The sequence below is a fragment of the Gorilla gorilla genome, chromosome 13, assembly GCF_029281585.2.
Source record: "Gorilla gorilla gorilla isolate KB3781 chromosome 13, NHGRI_mGorGor1-v2.1_pri, whole genome shotgun sequence".
Taxonomy (NCBI): domain Eukaryota; kingdom Metazoa; phylum Chordata; class Mammalia; order Primates; family Hominidae; genus Gorilla; species Gorilla gorilla.
In genome coordinates, this window is record NC_073237.2 from 84,858,868 (window position 1) to 84,875,008 (window position 16,141).

General features: G+C 43.4%; 1 protein-coding gene across 18 annotated transcripts in view; it reads left to right on the forward strand.

Moving 5' to 3' along the window:
* The window catches only part of SPIN1 (spindlin 1), a 90,107-nt gene that overhangs the window by 37,662 nt on the left and 36,304 nt on the right, over window positions 1–16,141 (forward strand). The window contains exon 1 of one of the 18 annotated variants that reach the window (XM_063696540.1): window positions 7,197–7,273. The exons of 16 other annotated variants lie outside the window; for them this stretch is intronic. In XM_063696540.1, coding sequence (XP_063552610.1) covers window positions 7,212–7,273 — 62 coding nt within the window. In that variant the 5' untranslated portion in view covers window positions 7,197–7,211. Of the gene's footprint in view, window positions 1–7,196; window positions 7,274–16,141 lie in introns of those variants that run through there. One more of the 18 variants, XM_063696539.1, reaches the window with a different exon arrangement.

Sequence of the window (16,141 nt, forward strand, 5' to 3'; positions counted from 1 at the left end):
TCTTTTATAAAGATAATATTCATTTAAATATTTAATATTTGTCAGTAAGATTAATTTGGGTTGGTGATGACTGAAGTTTAAGGTATATGAGAGCTTACTCAGAATCCTAGCCGTTATTAGCTGTATAAAGATGGGCACATTTCTTAGTCCTCTTGAGCCTTAGTTTTTCTCATCTAAAAAAATGGGACTTTTTTTTTCTTTTTCTCTCTTTTTTCTTTTCTTTTTTTTTTTTTTTTTTTTTTTTTTTTTGAGACGGAGTCTCGCTCTGTCGCCCAGGCGATCTTGGCTCCAGGTGATCTGCAACCTCTGCCTCCTGGGTTCAGGCGATTCTCCTGCCTTGGTCTCCCCAGTAGCTGGGATTACAGGCATGAGCCACCATGCCCGGCCAGTTTTTTTGTATTTTTAGTAGAGATGGGGTTTTGCCATGTTGGCCAGGCCGGTCTTGAACTCCTGACCTCAAGTGATCCTCCCGCGTCAGCCTCCCAAAGTGCTGGGATTACGGGTGTGAGCCACTGCGCCTGGCCAAAAAATGGGACTATTAATGTAACTATTGGGGTTAAGGACTAAATGAGATGTGAGTCAAATGTTTAGGTAGTTGCCTGGCACTTTTAATAGTGTTATTATTGATCATAATGTTTAGAATAAGATATTTTTATTTCTTCTCATTAATTGAAAAAATTGCTGCCAGGTGTTTATTGACCGGTGAAACCTCCCAGGTCTCTGTCATTTGAAATAGTAATTCCTTTTCTAAAGTTCATATATGTACAGCATACAGCATTCCAAATTCAACGTGCATTCTTCTTTTAAATTTCCATTTTTATTTTAGATTCAGAGGTACGTGTTCAGGTTTGTTACAAGGGTATATTGTATGGTGCTGAGGTTTGGGTTTCTATTGATGCTGTCACCCAGATAGTGAACATACTAGTTCCAGCAGGAAGTTTTTCAGCCCTTGCTACGTCCCTCCTTCCCTTTGGAGTCCCCGGTGTTGATAGTTTCCATATTTATGTCCACATGAACCCAAGATTTAGCTCCAACTTATGAGTGAGAGTATGCAATATTTGGTTTTCTCTTTCTGCATTAGTTCACTTAGGATAATGGCCTCTAGCTGCATCCTTGTTGCTGCAAAGGACTTGATTTCATTCTTTTTAATGGCTGTGAACATTGCTATTTTCTTTATCGATTTTGAAATCATCTTGTGAGGAACCTGGCAGGCTGAGTAAAGTGATGTGTAATATGGTATAAGTAACTGAAGGAACTAAACCAAAAGATTTTATTTTTTTTTTAAGGGTGAGATTGTTAATCCTAACAAGTACTTTGATCTTACATTTTCTTATTCTTTGATTTTTTTATGGCATATGGCATAGGCTTAAAGACAAAATAGGTTCTGTGTAAATCCTAGTTGGTGTGTTAGATATTTTAGCATAAGAGTCCGTGAGGTTATTTTTTAATGTTGTGTAAGAAGATACAAGAAAAACAAACCAAAGTGTTTTTTCCTGCCTATTCTCTCTCTTTTTTAAAGAGACAGAGTTCCTCTCTCTCACATAGGCTGGAGTGTGGTAGTATGATTATAGTTTACTGCAGTCTTGAACTCCTGAGCTTAGGTGGTCTCTGCATCAGCCTCCTGACTAGCTGGGACCACAGGTGTGTGCCATCAAGCCTGGCTAATTTTTTTGTAGAGACAGGGTTTCGCAGTGTTGCCCAGGCTGGTCTTCAACTCCTGAGCTCAAACGGTCCTCCTGCATCAGCCTCCCATAGTGTTGGGATTACATTTAATGAGCCAGTGTGCCTGGCCTCCACCTATTCTCTTATGTAATTCAATACAACACAGCACCTCTGGTCACCCAAATGTGGGAAGGGGAGGAGTTGCTTCCCACCAGCAATCAAACAGTTCTGCAGCAGACATCATTTCACTTCAATCCAATTCTGATACTCTCCACCTGGAGACAGCATCAAATCTCATAGGTTGAGGGCTCAGTCCCACAAGACCGCTGCTTGCTTCTGATGCCAGTTCAGATGCATATCTGGGCCTCTGGAACTTCTGGTCTGAACAGCCATAAATTGGAGTTTCCACAGCCCTGTCCCTGGGCTCAATTAGTTTGCTAGAGCAACTCACAAAACTCAGTGAAACACTTAACTTTTACCAGTTTATTATAAAGGGTATTACAAAGGATACAGATGAACAGTCAGATGGAAGAAGGAGAGATGCATAGGGCAAGGCACGCAGGAAGGGGCATTGGCGCATCTACCCCCCTCCAGGAACCTTCAGATAGTGTTGCGCTATCTGGAAGCTCTTCTAAACCCTGTCTTTTGTGGTTTTTATGGAAGCTTCATTGTGTAGGCATGATTGATTACATCAGTGGCCATTGATGATCAGCTCAACCTTCAGCCCCTGTCCTGTAACAGTGGGTGGTTGAAAGTCCTGATCCTTTAGTCATGCCTTGGTCCTACTAGAGACCAGTTCCCATCCTGAAGCTGTCTCTGGTTATCCCATTAGCATACAGAAGACACTTACCACTCCAGAGTTTCCAAGGGTATTGGAAGCTGTAAGTCAAGAGGAGGAGGAAGGCCAAATATATATATTTCACAGTATTACAGAAGTATACCCTATTTTGGAAAGATTGCTGACCCCAGGATCAGTATTGTTTATAAAATAGAGTCTTAATCATTCTTCCTGTTAGCATAGACAAATGCTCTGCTGCTTCTAAGTCCCTGTATCAGTTACCAATGTGTCTATTTGCAAATGAAAGAAGAATCACCAAAAAAGGGTTTTGTCTCAGGCAGCAAGAAGCCCAGGTAGGCATTTCAGAGTTGGTTAGGTAGTTCAGCTATGCCCTCAGGCAGGTGTCATCTCAAAGGCTTCTTCACTCACATGGGCTGATAGGACTTAAATAGCCTGGAGCTTTAGCCACCCGGCCTCCTGGGGCATCTCTTTTCTTATGGGGACCTTTACATGGAGGCTTCCAGATAGTATCCCTAAGAGAAACTGTCACAGCTGTGTGGCCTTTATCTAGCCTTGGAACTTGCACAGGTTCACTTCTACTGCATTCTATTCATTGAGGCAGTCACAAAGGCTCACTAAGTTTCCGGGGAGGGAGCATAGACACTATACTTGATGGGAGAAGTAGCAAAGAATTTGTGGCTGTGTTTTAAAACTGCTACAGTGGTAAATAGATTGGGTAGGCAACTTCCAACATCTGCCATGACCCCCAGTACCTGTCTTTAACATAGAGGGTGAATGATTGAGGAAGTATTTGAAAGTAATAATTTTATATTTTCTTTATCTCATTCACATATCAGGAATTTCTATTTTGAAAATAACTTACGTTTATCTGTGATTATGTTGAAATTTAACTGGTTGCTAAGTAGCAGTTTATGCCTAATGACATTGGGTAACAAGTACTATTAGGGTATATGGTAAAATTTTTTTTCACGTTTTCCCCTGGTGTTAGCCTCCATTTTTAGTATTTTAGCAAAGGTTGCAGTATTTTCCTTTTATGATATATTTTTTCTTTTTTTTTGTTGAGATGGAGTTTTGCTCTTGTTGCCCAGGCTGGAGTGCAATGGCACGATCTTGGCTTACTGCAACCTCTGCCTCCCAGGTTCAAGCGATTCTGCTGCCTCAGCCTCCCAAGTGGCTGGGATTACAGGCATGCACCACCACACTCGGCTAACTTTTTTGCATTTTTAGTAGAGACGGGGTTTTTCCATGTTGGTCAGGCTGATCTCGAACTCCTGACCTCAGGTGATCTGCCCGCCTCGGCCTCCCAGAGTGCTGGGATTATAGGTGTGAGCCACCATGCCTGGCCCCTTTTATGATATATTTTAATCATATTGATGGTACAAGGAATGTTAGTCATAGATGCTCATGTACCTACTACTCAAATTTAACAAATATTTCTCCCTCTCTCTCTTTTTTTTTTTTGAGGTGGAGTCTCGAGAGCTCTGTCGGCCTGGGCTGGAATGCAGTGGCATGATCTCGGCTCATTGCAACCTCCGCCTCCTGGGTTCAAGTGATTCTCCTGCCTTAGCCTCCCTAGTAGCTGGGATTACAGGCATCCGCCACCACGCCCAGCCAATTTTGTATTTTTAGTAGAGACGGGGTTTCTCCATGTTGGTCAGGCTGGTCTTGAACTCCCAACCTCAGGTGATCCACCCGCCTCGGCCTCCCAGAGTGCTGGGATTACAAAAGTAGGTCACTGTGCCCAGCTTTGAATGGCATTTTTATTTCTCATTCTTTGTGTGTGTCCAGTGGGTTTTATTCCCCATTCTTTGGAAACTTTTAGAATTGGCTTTTTATGTCTTCTGAAACTTTTATGATAATGCCTGTTAGTGTATATCTTTTTCATTTATTGTTCTAGGCTTTCAATCTTCAGATTAATCCTTTAGGTCAGGTACAGTGGCTCATAAACTATAATCCCAGCGCTTTGGGAAGCTGAGGTAGGAGGATCATTTGAGGCCAGGAGTGTTGAGACTGCCTGGGCAACATGGTGAGACCCCTTCTCTACAAAAAATTAGCTGGGTGTGATGGTGTGTACCTGTAGTTTTAGCTACTCAGGAAGCTGAGGTGGGAGGATCACTTTGAGCTCAGGTGTTGCTGCTGTGAGCTGTGATTGTGTCACTGCATTCCTGCCTGGGTGACAGACTGTCCAGAAAAAAAAATAGATTTATTCTGTAACAGTGTGGAATTTTGTGTTTCTTCTTTAACCGTCTCCTGTTTTTCTTCTTCTCTCTGAAATGCATGCTACTTGGATATTTGGCCTCTTAGATTGATCTCCATCACCCTCCCCTGCGCCCGCCCCGCCCCCCCGCTCCCAGTTTTTTTTTTTGAGACAGAGTCTTGCTCTGTTGCCCAGGCTAAGTGCAATGGCATGATCTCAGCTCACTGCAACCTCCACCTCCCGGGCTCAAGCAATTGTCCTGTCTCAGCCTCCCAAGTAGTGGAATTACAGGCACGCGCTACTGCCCCGGCTAATTTTTGTATTTTTAGTAGAGACAGGGTTTCACCATGTTGCCCAGGCTGGTCTCAAACTCCTCACTTCAGGTGATCCATCCGCTTCTGCCTCCCAAAGTGCTGGGATTACAGGCGTGAGCCACCCTGGCTCCTTTTTTTTTTTTTCTTTGAGACAGAGTCTTGCTCTACCACCCAGGCTGGAGTGCAGTGGTGCGATCTCGGCTCACTGTAACCTCTACCTCCCCTGTTAAGCTGTTCTCCTGCCTCAGCCTCTGGAGTAACTGGGATTACAGGCGCATGCCACCATGCCCAGCTAATTTTTTCTTTTTTCTTTCAGTAGAGATGGGGTTTCACCATGTTGGCCAGGCTGGTCTCGAACTCCTGATCTTGTGATCCACCTGCCTCGACCTCCCAAAGTGTTGGGATTACAGGCATGAGCCACTGCTCCTGGCCCATTTTCCCATTCTCTGGGGGAGCTTATTGACTTTATATTTTCCCACCTTTTCTGTTTTGTTTTTTGTTTTTTTTTATTTCAGTCAGCAACTTAATTTCTAAGTGCCTTCCCTCTTCCTCCCCCATTTTCTTTTACACAGGCTGATTTCAAACTATTGGGCTCAAGAGATCCTCCCACCTCAGCCTTTCAGGTAGCTGGGAATACAGGCACATGTACCACTGCACCCAGCTTTTTTATTCTCATACTTGTTTATTTCATAGATACAATTAGCTTATGTTTCTGGGGATATAAATTACTTTTTGTTTGTTTTGAGATAGGGTCTCGCTGTGTCACCCAGTCTGGAGCACAGTAGCATGATCTTGGCTCACTGCAGCCTCAAACTCCCAGGCTCAAGAGATCCTCCCACCTCAGCGCCTCCTGAGTAGCTGGGACTACAGGCGTGAGTGCCACCACGCCCTGCTAATTTTTGTATTTTTTTGTAGAGATGGGATTTCGCCATGTTGCCCAGGCTGGTCTTGAACTCATGAGCTCAAGTGATCCACTGGCCTTGGTCTCCCGAAGTGCTGGGACTACAGGCATGCACCACTGTGCCTGCTTATAAATTGCTTTTTAAACAGCCTTTCTAGTGTTAGCCTTGTTGCTGACGAGTTTCTTTGTGTCTCTGCTATTAGTCTCTGTTTCATTTGGAGGCTTTCCTTGAGTCTCTTGATCCTAGGATGATCCTCTAGGAAGACATCAAGATGATGGCAAGCTGTCTGTGAGGAAATGGCTCTTGTTGCCTGGACTTCTCCTGCCTTACTGGGGAGTCTGTGAAATGTTTTCTTTGGAGATGGATTGTCAGGTGTCCTCCATAGATGATGATCACTCATCTCTCATATTTTCTTATTTCTCTTTTAAGTTTACATAGTCATATTTCCTTACCTGCTGCATCCCCAGACACGACTGTCTGTCATACCAAGCTGAGCTTATAAAATCTGCAGAGCAACAAGGAGAGTATCACCTTGGTGGACTCTCAGTGAAATTTTCAAAGAAAGAAAGATACGGTAAGTCCTCACTTAATGTCATCTATAAGTTCTTGGAAATTGTGACTTCAAGGAAAACAAAACCAGTTTTTTGTTTTTTTTTTTTCTCATCAACGTTATAAGGAAACAACTTTGAACATTGAACTGACAGCATTTGAGGACCTCCTTTACGTTGTTTTGTGTAAAGTCTCAGTTTCCAAGAACCTATCGATAGTTAAGTGAGAACTCAAGGGGAGGAGTGAGTCATAGGGTTGGAAGTCAGGAAGTATGATGTAGATGAGGATTGGTTTAGAATTTCTAATCCAAATGAGCTGCTGGATCAGACATTGATTGGTCTTTATCATTGGAGCATCTGAGTCTACACAAAGTTCACTTAAAATAGTTGGTCTTTGGAACACGTGCCTGAGTAAGCCTCTGTGAGACAGTTTTGGTTGTATTTTGTTTCTCTTGCATATTATAGTTTAGTATAGTTTAACTGTTTTAGAGTCAAATAGAATAGTTTATTTTATAAATTCATTTTATAAATTAGTTTATTTTATAAATTACGGTTCTGTTTTCTTCAACAAATAGATATAATAAAGCTATATATTAAAGAAACTTCTGTTTTCCACTGGAAAGTCAGTGATGGGTTGATATAACTCCCCATTTGGCGACAAACTGATAGCAGTATCCAGTTAATATGTACCCATTAACTTTTCTTTACTTTTTCTGCTTAACAATGTGTGTTAAGCAGTATGTAGAGCTCTAGCAGTATGTAGAGCTCTTCCTCATTGTTTTTTTACAGATGAATAGTACTCCATTGTGTGGCTGTACCATATTCATTTGGTATCCATTATTACTGGACATGTGAGTTGTTTCTACTCTTCTGCTCTTACAGATAATAGCTACAATGAGCTGGGCGCGGTTGCTCATGCCTGTCATCCCAACACTCTGGGAGGCCGAAGCGGGTGGGTCACTTGAGGAGTTTGAGACCAGCCTGGCCAACATGGCGAAACCTCACATCTACTGAAAATGCAAAAATTAGCTGGGCATGGTGGTGGGTGCCTGTAATCCCCACTACTTGGGAGGCTGAGGCGGGAGAATTATCTGAACCCAGGAGGCGGAGGTTGCAGTGAGCCAAGATCGCACCACTGCACCCCAGCCTGGGTGAAAGTGTGAGACTCCAGCTCAAAAAAAAAAAAAAAAAAGCTTATCTTTGTCAGTATGTCTTGCTGTTGTGTCACTGGATAAATTTCTGGAAATAGAATTGAGTCAGATCTTCAATTAATGTATAATTTTGTGAGATCTCACCAGATTCCCCTCCATCGACTCTGTATTATTTTGCATTCTTTTTTTTTTTTTTTCTTTTTTCTTTTTTGGAGATGGGATCTCACTCCGTCACCCAGGCTGGAGAGCAGTGGCACGATCATGGTTCACTGCAGCCTCGACCTCCTGGACTCAAGCGATTCTCCTACCTCAGCCTCCAAGTAGCTGGGACTACAGGCATGCACCACCACACCCGGCTAATTTTTGAATTTTTTAGGGTTTTACCATGTTGACCAGGCTGTTCTTGAACTCCTGAGCTTTGTGGGCCATGGTGCCAGCCCCATTTTGTATTCTTACCAGCAATAAAATATGTAAAGAGTTTCTCTCTTCTCACAGTCTTGCCAGTGACATATGTTGTCAAATACGTGGTTTTGTCTGTCTTGTGGGTGAGAAATGGTGTCTCTGTGCAGTTTTATTTGTGATCTTGGCTTGTAAGGGCCTACTTGGCCTTCCTTTCTCTGATATTACATCTATTTTTCTTCATTACTTGCATAAGGTTTTTTTACATCAGAGTTACATTAACCTTTAATCTGTGATAGGGGTCATTTACCTTCTTACACTTCTGTTGTGTGGAGTGAGTTTCTTGGAAACAGCCTTTCTTGAGTCCCTAGTCTCTCACTCCCACCTGTGTGGGTCTGTCAGCCTATATCACATAAGTCTTGCTTTGGAACCTTCTGCTCTTCTAGGTTATATCTATGGTTTCTCAGATCCTATGTGTTTATGTTGCTTTTCTTATTTCCTGAAGGGTATCCTTCAGTAACTTCCAAAGAAGATGTGTATGAAATATAAATTTTAGCCCATATATGTGTGGAAACGTATATACTGTCAGTTAATAATTTACCCAGGTACGAAGTTCAGAGATCAAAATCATTTTGCTTCAATACTGACAATATTACTCTCTTGTCTTATTGTTTTCTAGCCCAGTTTTGTTTGTTTTAAAGAGATGGGGTCTAACTGTGTTGCCCAGGCTGGACTTCAGCTCCTGGGTTCAAGTGATCCTCCTGCCTCAGCCACCTGAGTAGCTGGGACTACAGGTGTGCTCCACAGTGCCTGACTTTCTAGCTCAGTGTTGATGACAGAAGAATAAGTTTAGACTAACAGTTTTTAAACTTACAATCTTTCTACAGTTTTAGAGTTGCAAAGAGATAACGGGCTTTATTTTTTTAGAGCAGTTTTAGGTACTCAGGAAAATGGAGTGGAAAATAACCGAGTTCCCATATATTCCTTTTTTTTTTTTTTTTTTAATTGATCATTCTTGGGTGTTTCTCGCAGAGGGGGATTTGGCAGGGTCATAGGACAGTAGTGGAGGGAAGGTCAGCAGATAAGTGAACAAAGGTCTCTGGTTTTCCTAGGCAGAGAGGACCCTGCGGCCTTCCGCAGTGTTTGTGTCCCTGGGTACTTGACATTAGGGAGTGGTGATGACTCTTAACGAGCATGCTGCCTTCAAGCATCTGTTTAACAAAGCACATCTTGCACCGCCCTTAATCCATTTAACCCTGAGTGGGCACAGCACATGTTTCAGAGAGCACAGGGTTGGGGGTAAGGTCACAGATCAACAGGATCCCAAGGCAGAAGAATTTTTCTTAGTACAGAACAAAATGAAAAGTCTCCCATGTCTACTTCTTTCTACACAGACATGGCAACCATCCGATTTCTCAATCTTTTCCCCACCTTTCCCCCCCTTCTATTCCACAAAACCGCCATTGTCATCATGGCCCGTTCTCAATGAGCTGTTGGGTACACATCCCAGACGGGGTGGTGGCCGGGCAGAGGGGCTCCTCACTTCCCAGTAGGGGCGGCCGGGCAGAGGCGCCCCTCACCTCCCGGACGGGGCGGCTGGCCGGGCGGGGGGCTGACCCCCCCCATCTCCCTCCCGGACGGGGCGGCTGGCCGGGCGGGGGGCTGACCCCCTCCACCTCCCTCCCGGACGGGGTGGCTGCCGGGCGGAGACGCTCCTCACTTCCCAGATAGGGTGGCTGCTGGGCGGAGGCGCTCCTCACCTCCCAGACGGGGCGGCTGCCGGTCGGAGGGGCTCCCCACCTCCCAGACGGGGCGGCTGCTGGGCGGAGGGTCTCCTCACTTCTCAGAAGGGGCGGCCGGGCAGAGACGCTCCTCACCTCCCAGACGGGGTCGCAGCCGGGCAGAGGCGTTCCTCACATCCCAGACGGGGCGGCGGGGCAGAGGCGCTCCCCACATCTCAGACGATGGGCGGCCGGGCAGAGATGCTCCTCACTTCCTAGATGGGATGGCGGCCGGGAAGAGGCACTCCTCACTTCCCAGACGGGTTGGCGGCCGGGAAGAGACGCTCCTCACTTCCTAGATGGGATGGTGGCCGGGAAGAGGCGCTCCTCACTTCCCAGACGGGTTGGCGGCCGGACAGAGACACTCCTCACTTTCCAGACTGGGCAGCCAGGCAGAGGGGCTCCCCACGTCCCAGACGATGGGCGGCCAGGCAGAGACGCTCCCCACCTCCCAGACGGGGTGGCGGCCTGGCAGAGGCTGCACTCTCGGCACTTTGGGAGGCCAAGGCAGGCGGCTGGGAGGTGGAGGTTGTAGCGAGCCGAGATCACGCCACTGCACTCCAGCCTGGGCACCATTGAGCACTGAGTGAACCAGACTCCGTCTGCAATCCCGGCATGTCGGGAGGCCGAGGCTGGCGGATCACTCGCGGTTAGGAGCTGGAGACCAGCCCGGCCAACACAGCGAAACCCTGTCTCCACCAAAAAAATACGAAAACCAGTCAGGCGTGGTGGCGTGCGCCCGCAACCGCAGGCACTCGGCAGGCTGAGGCAGGAGAATCAGGCAGGGAGGTTGCAGTGAGCTGAGATGGCAGCAGTACAGTCCAGCTTCGGCTGGGCACCAGAGGGAGACTGTGGAAAGAGAGGGAGGAGACCGTGGGGAGAGGGATAGGGAGAGGGAGAGGGAGAGGGAGAGGGCTCCCATATATTCCTTTCCCTCACAAATGTGCAGCACACCCTGCCCCATTCCTGTCCCAGCATCTCACAGTGTGGTATATTTGCTGGAAGTTGATGAACCTTCTTTGACATGTCATTATCACCCAAAGTCCATAGTTTACATTAAGGTTCATTCTTGATGTTTCACTACCCTGAAAATCCCTTGTTTTCCCATTGTTCTTCTCTCTCTCACCCTTAACCCCTGGCAAGTGCTGATTTTTTATTGTCTCCCTAGTTTTGTCTTTTCCAGAATAACGTCATAAAGTTGGAATCATACAGCGTGGAGTCTTTTCAGATTGGATTCGTTCACTTAGTAATTAATATGCACATAAATTTCCTCTGTGTCTTTTTATGGCTTGATAGTTCATTTCTTTTTATCACCAAATAATCTACTGTTTGGATGCACCAGTTTATTTATCCATTCACCTACTGAAGAAACATCTTGGTTGCTTCCAAATTTTGGCAGTTTTGAATAAAGCTGCTATAGGCCGGGGGTGGTGGCTCACACCTGTAATCCCAGTATTTTGGGCGGTCAAGGTAGGCCGATCTCTTGAGCCTGGGAATTCTAGATCAGCCTGGGCAACATGGCAAAAACCTATCTCTACAAAAAATACAAAAAGTAGTGGAGCGTGGTGGCTCACACCTGTGGTCCTAGCCACTCGGGAGGCTGAGGCGGGAGGATGGTTTGAGCCAAGGAGGGAGAAGCTTCAGTGAGCACTGACCATGCTACCACACTCCAGCCTGGGCAACAGAGTGAGACCCTGTCTCAAGAAAAAAAAAAGAAAGAAAGAACACAACAAAATGAATGAAGCTGCTATATATATCTGTGTGCAGATTTTTGTGCAGGGATATTTTCAACTCTTGGATAAATATTGAGCACAACTCCTGGTTTATGGTTAAACGTATGTTTACGTTGCAAGAAATTGCCAAACTGTCTTCCAAAGCGGCTGTACCGTTTTGCATTTCCACAAGCAACTAGCTTTTGGTTTCATTGATTTTTCTCTATTGATTTTGATTTTCAATTGTAGTGATTTCTGCTCTAATTTTTAAAAGTTTATTTGCCTCTCCTCATCTTGGATTTAATATTCTCTTCTTTTTCTAGTTTCCTAAGACAGAAGCTTAGATTATTGACTTTAGATCTTTCTTTGGCTGGGCGTGGTGGCTCAAGCCTGCAATCCCAGCACTTTGGGAGGCTGAGGGGGGCAGAGGCCAGGAGTCCAAGACCAGCCTGGCCAACATGGTGAAACTTTGTCTCTACTGAAAATAGAAAGATTAGCTGGCGTGGTGATGCGCGCCTGTAATCCCAGCTACTCGGGAGGCTGAGGAAGGAGAATCACTTGAATCTGGGAGGCAGAATTTGCAGTGCATCGAGATCATGCCGCTGCACTCCAGCCTGGGCCACAGAGCAAGACCCTGTCTCAAAAAAAAAAAAAGATTTTTAATTGCTGTAAATTAATTCATTAATTGCTGTAAATTTCTCTGTAAGCACTGCTTTTGCTCAGTGTTGGTAAGTTATGTTTTCATTTTCACTTAGTTCAAAATATATTTAAATTTCTCTTGCAGTTTCTTCTTTGACCCATGTGCTTAGAAGTATGTTGTTCAATCTCCATGTATTTTGAGATTTTTCAGCCATCTCTCTGTTACTGATTTCTAGTTTAATTACGTTGTTGTATGACAGCATGCACTGTATGATTTGTATTCTTTTAAATTTGTGAAACTGTTTTACAGTTCATAATGTCGTCTGTTTTGGTGTATTTTCCGTGTGAACTTGAGAAAAGTTTGTATTCTGCTCCTGTTGGGCGAAGTAGTCTTTAGATTTGACTATAGATCAAATATATAGATTAGATTTGATCTATAGTCAACTAGATTTGATGGTGCTTGTTGAGTTCATCTATATCCTTACTGATTTTATGCCTTCTGGATCTGTCCATTATTGATAGAAGGATGTTGAAATCCATAACCATAATATAGGTTGAGCATCCCTAATCCAAAAACCTAATATCCAAAATACGTCAACATCTGAAACTTTTTGAGTAACTCACGTGATTCCACAATTGGGTGATAAAGATGACATTAATACTAAAGAAAAAGTGCCTGTTGATGACATGGGGAAAATGTGTGATGGACTTATTGGAGGACTAGAGCAGGGTGCATTTGTAACACAACAAGAAACCATGTCAATTTATACGATCGAAGAGAGACTTTTAAGACAAAAACTTGTTCATGAGGCAGTTGACTAGAGGAAACACTTTAAAAAACCATCCAGTAGAATGCTTGCTCATTCCTAAGGACCTACTTCCTGGCCCCTCAACTGCTTCTGATATTTTTTTCTCACCTAAAAAAATAAAACACACAAAACACAGAATTGTAGGTGGAGAGTAAAGGCAAGCTGTTGTTTGTTGTTGCTGTTAATAACTGATACAGATATTCTGGTGCTGCTACTGTGCTGCTTAGATATCCTGAACACATTATTTTTTCAGTGTATTAATGGTATGCTATATTTTTTACTGTTAAGAACTTATGTGTGAATTCGTGTAAGAGAATGGTTGCTGTTGGTAGCATATAAATTCAGTGTCAGGAATGATGATAACAAACACAGATTGTCCACATGGGTTGAGCTAGTGACACCTTTGCTTTCTGATACTTCAATGAGTATAAACTTTGTTTCATGCACAAAATTATTTAAAATATTACATAAAATTACTTTCAGGGGGTATATAGAAGGTTTATATGAAACATAAATAAATTTTGTGTTTAAACTTGGGTCCCATTCCCAAGATACCTCATTTTATACGCAGATATTCTGAAATGTGAAAGACTTCTGGTCCCAAGCATTTTGAATAAGAGATACTCGACCTTTAGTGGAGTTAATCTGTCTCTTTCTATAGTTCCATCAGCTTTTTTTCCTCACATATTTTGATGCTCCATTTTTAGGCACATACACATTAAGGATTGTTTTGTTTTCTTGGAGAGTTGACACCTTTGTTTTATGTAATGCCCCCCTTTATCTTTGATAACTTTTCTTCCTCCAAACTCTGCTTTTTCTAAAATTCATATAGCTTCCCACTTTCTTTTGATTATTGATAGCAAGCTGTATCTTTTCTTCATCCATTTACTTTAAATCTGTGTATCTTTATAGTTAAAGTGGATTTCTTGTATCTAGCATGAAGTTGCATGTTGTTTTTGATCCACTCTGAGTCTGTCTTAATTGGTATATTTAGATCAGTAACACAGAAAATGATTATGTAGGTGGAGTAATACCGTGTCATATTTATGTTACTATTATCTGTTCTTTGCCCTTGTTCTTTTTTCCAGTTTTTGCTTTCCACTCTTTTCTGCCTTCTCTGGTTTTAATTGAGCGTTTTATATGATTCCACCTTTTTCCCTTCCTTAGCATATCAAGGATATTTTTTGTTTTTAATTTTTTTTTAATTTTTAAAAATAGAGACAGAGTTTCACCACGTTACAAAGGCTGGTCTCGGACTCCTGAGCTCAAGCGATCCGTCCACCTTAGTCTCCCGAAGTGCTGGGATTACGGGCGTGAGCCACCGTGCCCAGCCAGTTAAGTTTTTAAACTTTTTTAGTGATTGCCCTGTAGTTTGCAATATATATTTACAAGTAATCCAAGTCTACTTTCTTTCTTTTCTTTCTCTGTCTCTGTCTCTCTCTCGCTTCCTTTCTACCCTTTTTTTTTCTCTGAGATGGAGTCTCGTTCTGTCGCCCAGGCTGGAGTGCAGTGGTGTGGTCTCAGCGCACTGCAACCTCCGCCACCCGGGTTCAAGCCCACCACGCCCAGCTATTTCTTGTGTTTTGTAGAGATGGGGTTTCACCATGTTGGCCAGGCTGGTCTTGAACTCTCAACCTCAGGTGATCCACCTGCCTTGGCCTCCCAAAGTGCTGGGATTACAGGCATGACACCGCGCCTGGCCTCTTCTTCTCTTCCCTTTTCCCTCCCCTCCCCTCCCCTTTGTGTTTTCTTACAAAAAACAAAAAACTCCCCCTCCCCAAACCTACTTCGAAATAATAATATATTGCTTTAGGGGTAGTGCCACGTACTTTATGACAATAAAATTTAGTTGGCCCTCTGTATCCGTGGGTTTTACATCTGTGGATTCAACCAAACACAGATTGAAAATATCCAGAAAAACATCATTGTGCCTATACTATAAACATGTACATTATTGTCATTTTTTTCTAAATGATGCATTATAACAACGATTTACATAACTTTTGTATTTGGCATTATTAGTAATCTGGAGATGATTTAAAGTGTATGGGACAGGATGTGCCTAGGTTAGATGCAAATACTACACCATTTTATATAAGGGACTTGGGCATCCATGGAGTTTGGTGTTGAAGGGGGTCCTGGAACCAGTCCCCCGTAGATACGGAGGGACGGCTGTATTCCTGATTCTCTCTCCAGTCTGGTTGTATCATCATTGTTGCCATTCGTGTGTGTGTGTGTGTGTGTGTGCACGCACCCATGTGTGTGTACATACATTGTTGCTCAATTAAGAAAAATAGGCCAGGCCAGTATGCTGTGGCTCATGCCTATCATCCCAGCATTTTGGTAGGCCTAAGTGGGAGGATCACTTGAGCCCAGGAGTTCGAGACCAGTCTGGGCAATGTAGTGAGACCCCATCTCTATGAAAAATAAAAATGGCTAGGCATGATGGTGCGTTCCTGTAGTCCCAGCTACTTCAGAGGTTGAGGCGGGAGGACCGCTTGAGTCTTGGGACGTTGAGGTTGCAGTGAGCCATAATCGCACCACCGCAGTCCAGCCTGGGCCACAGAGTGAGACCCTGTCTAAAAAATAAATAAATAAAAGTTTTTATATTATATTTTTATTATATTTTTTGTATTATAAAATATAAAATAATATAAAATAAAAATGTTATATATTTATTATAATTGTATATTCTATGTTGTTATATTATTTTCACGTATTTCTTCTTTAATGTTTTTCCTTTATATAGATCTCAGCTTCTGACCTATACTTTCCTTTTTTTTTTTTTTTTTTTGGAGATGGAGTTTTGCTCTGTCACCCAGCCTGGAGTGCAGTGGTGTGATGTCGGCTCACTGCAACCTGTGCCTCCTGGGTTCAAGCAGTTCTCCTGCCTCAGCCTCCCAAGTAGCTAGGATTACAGGCGCTTGCCACCACACCCAGCTAAATTTTCCTTCTTTCTAAAGATTTTCTTTTTAACATTTTTTACAAGGCAGATCTGTTGGTGACAAATTTCATCACTTTTTGTTTGTGTGAGAAAGGCTTTTATTTCTCCTTCCCTTTGAAGTAATTCTGCAGGATATAGAACTGTAAGTTAGTAGTTTTTTTCCTCTCAACACTTTAAATAGTTCCCTCTACTGTCTTCCTTTTTTGCATAGTTTCTGAGGAGAAACCTCATGTAATTGTTTATTCCTCTGTGGTAAGGTGGTTTCTTTCAAGATGTTTTTGTTT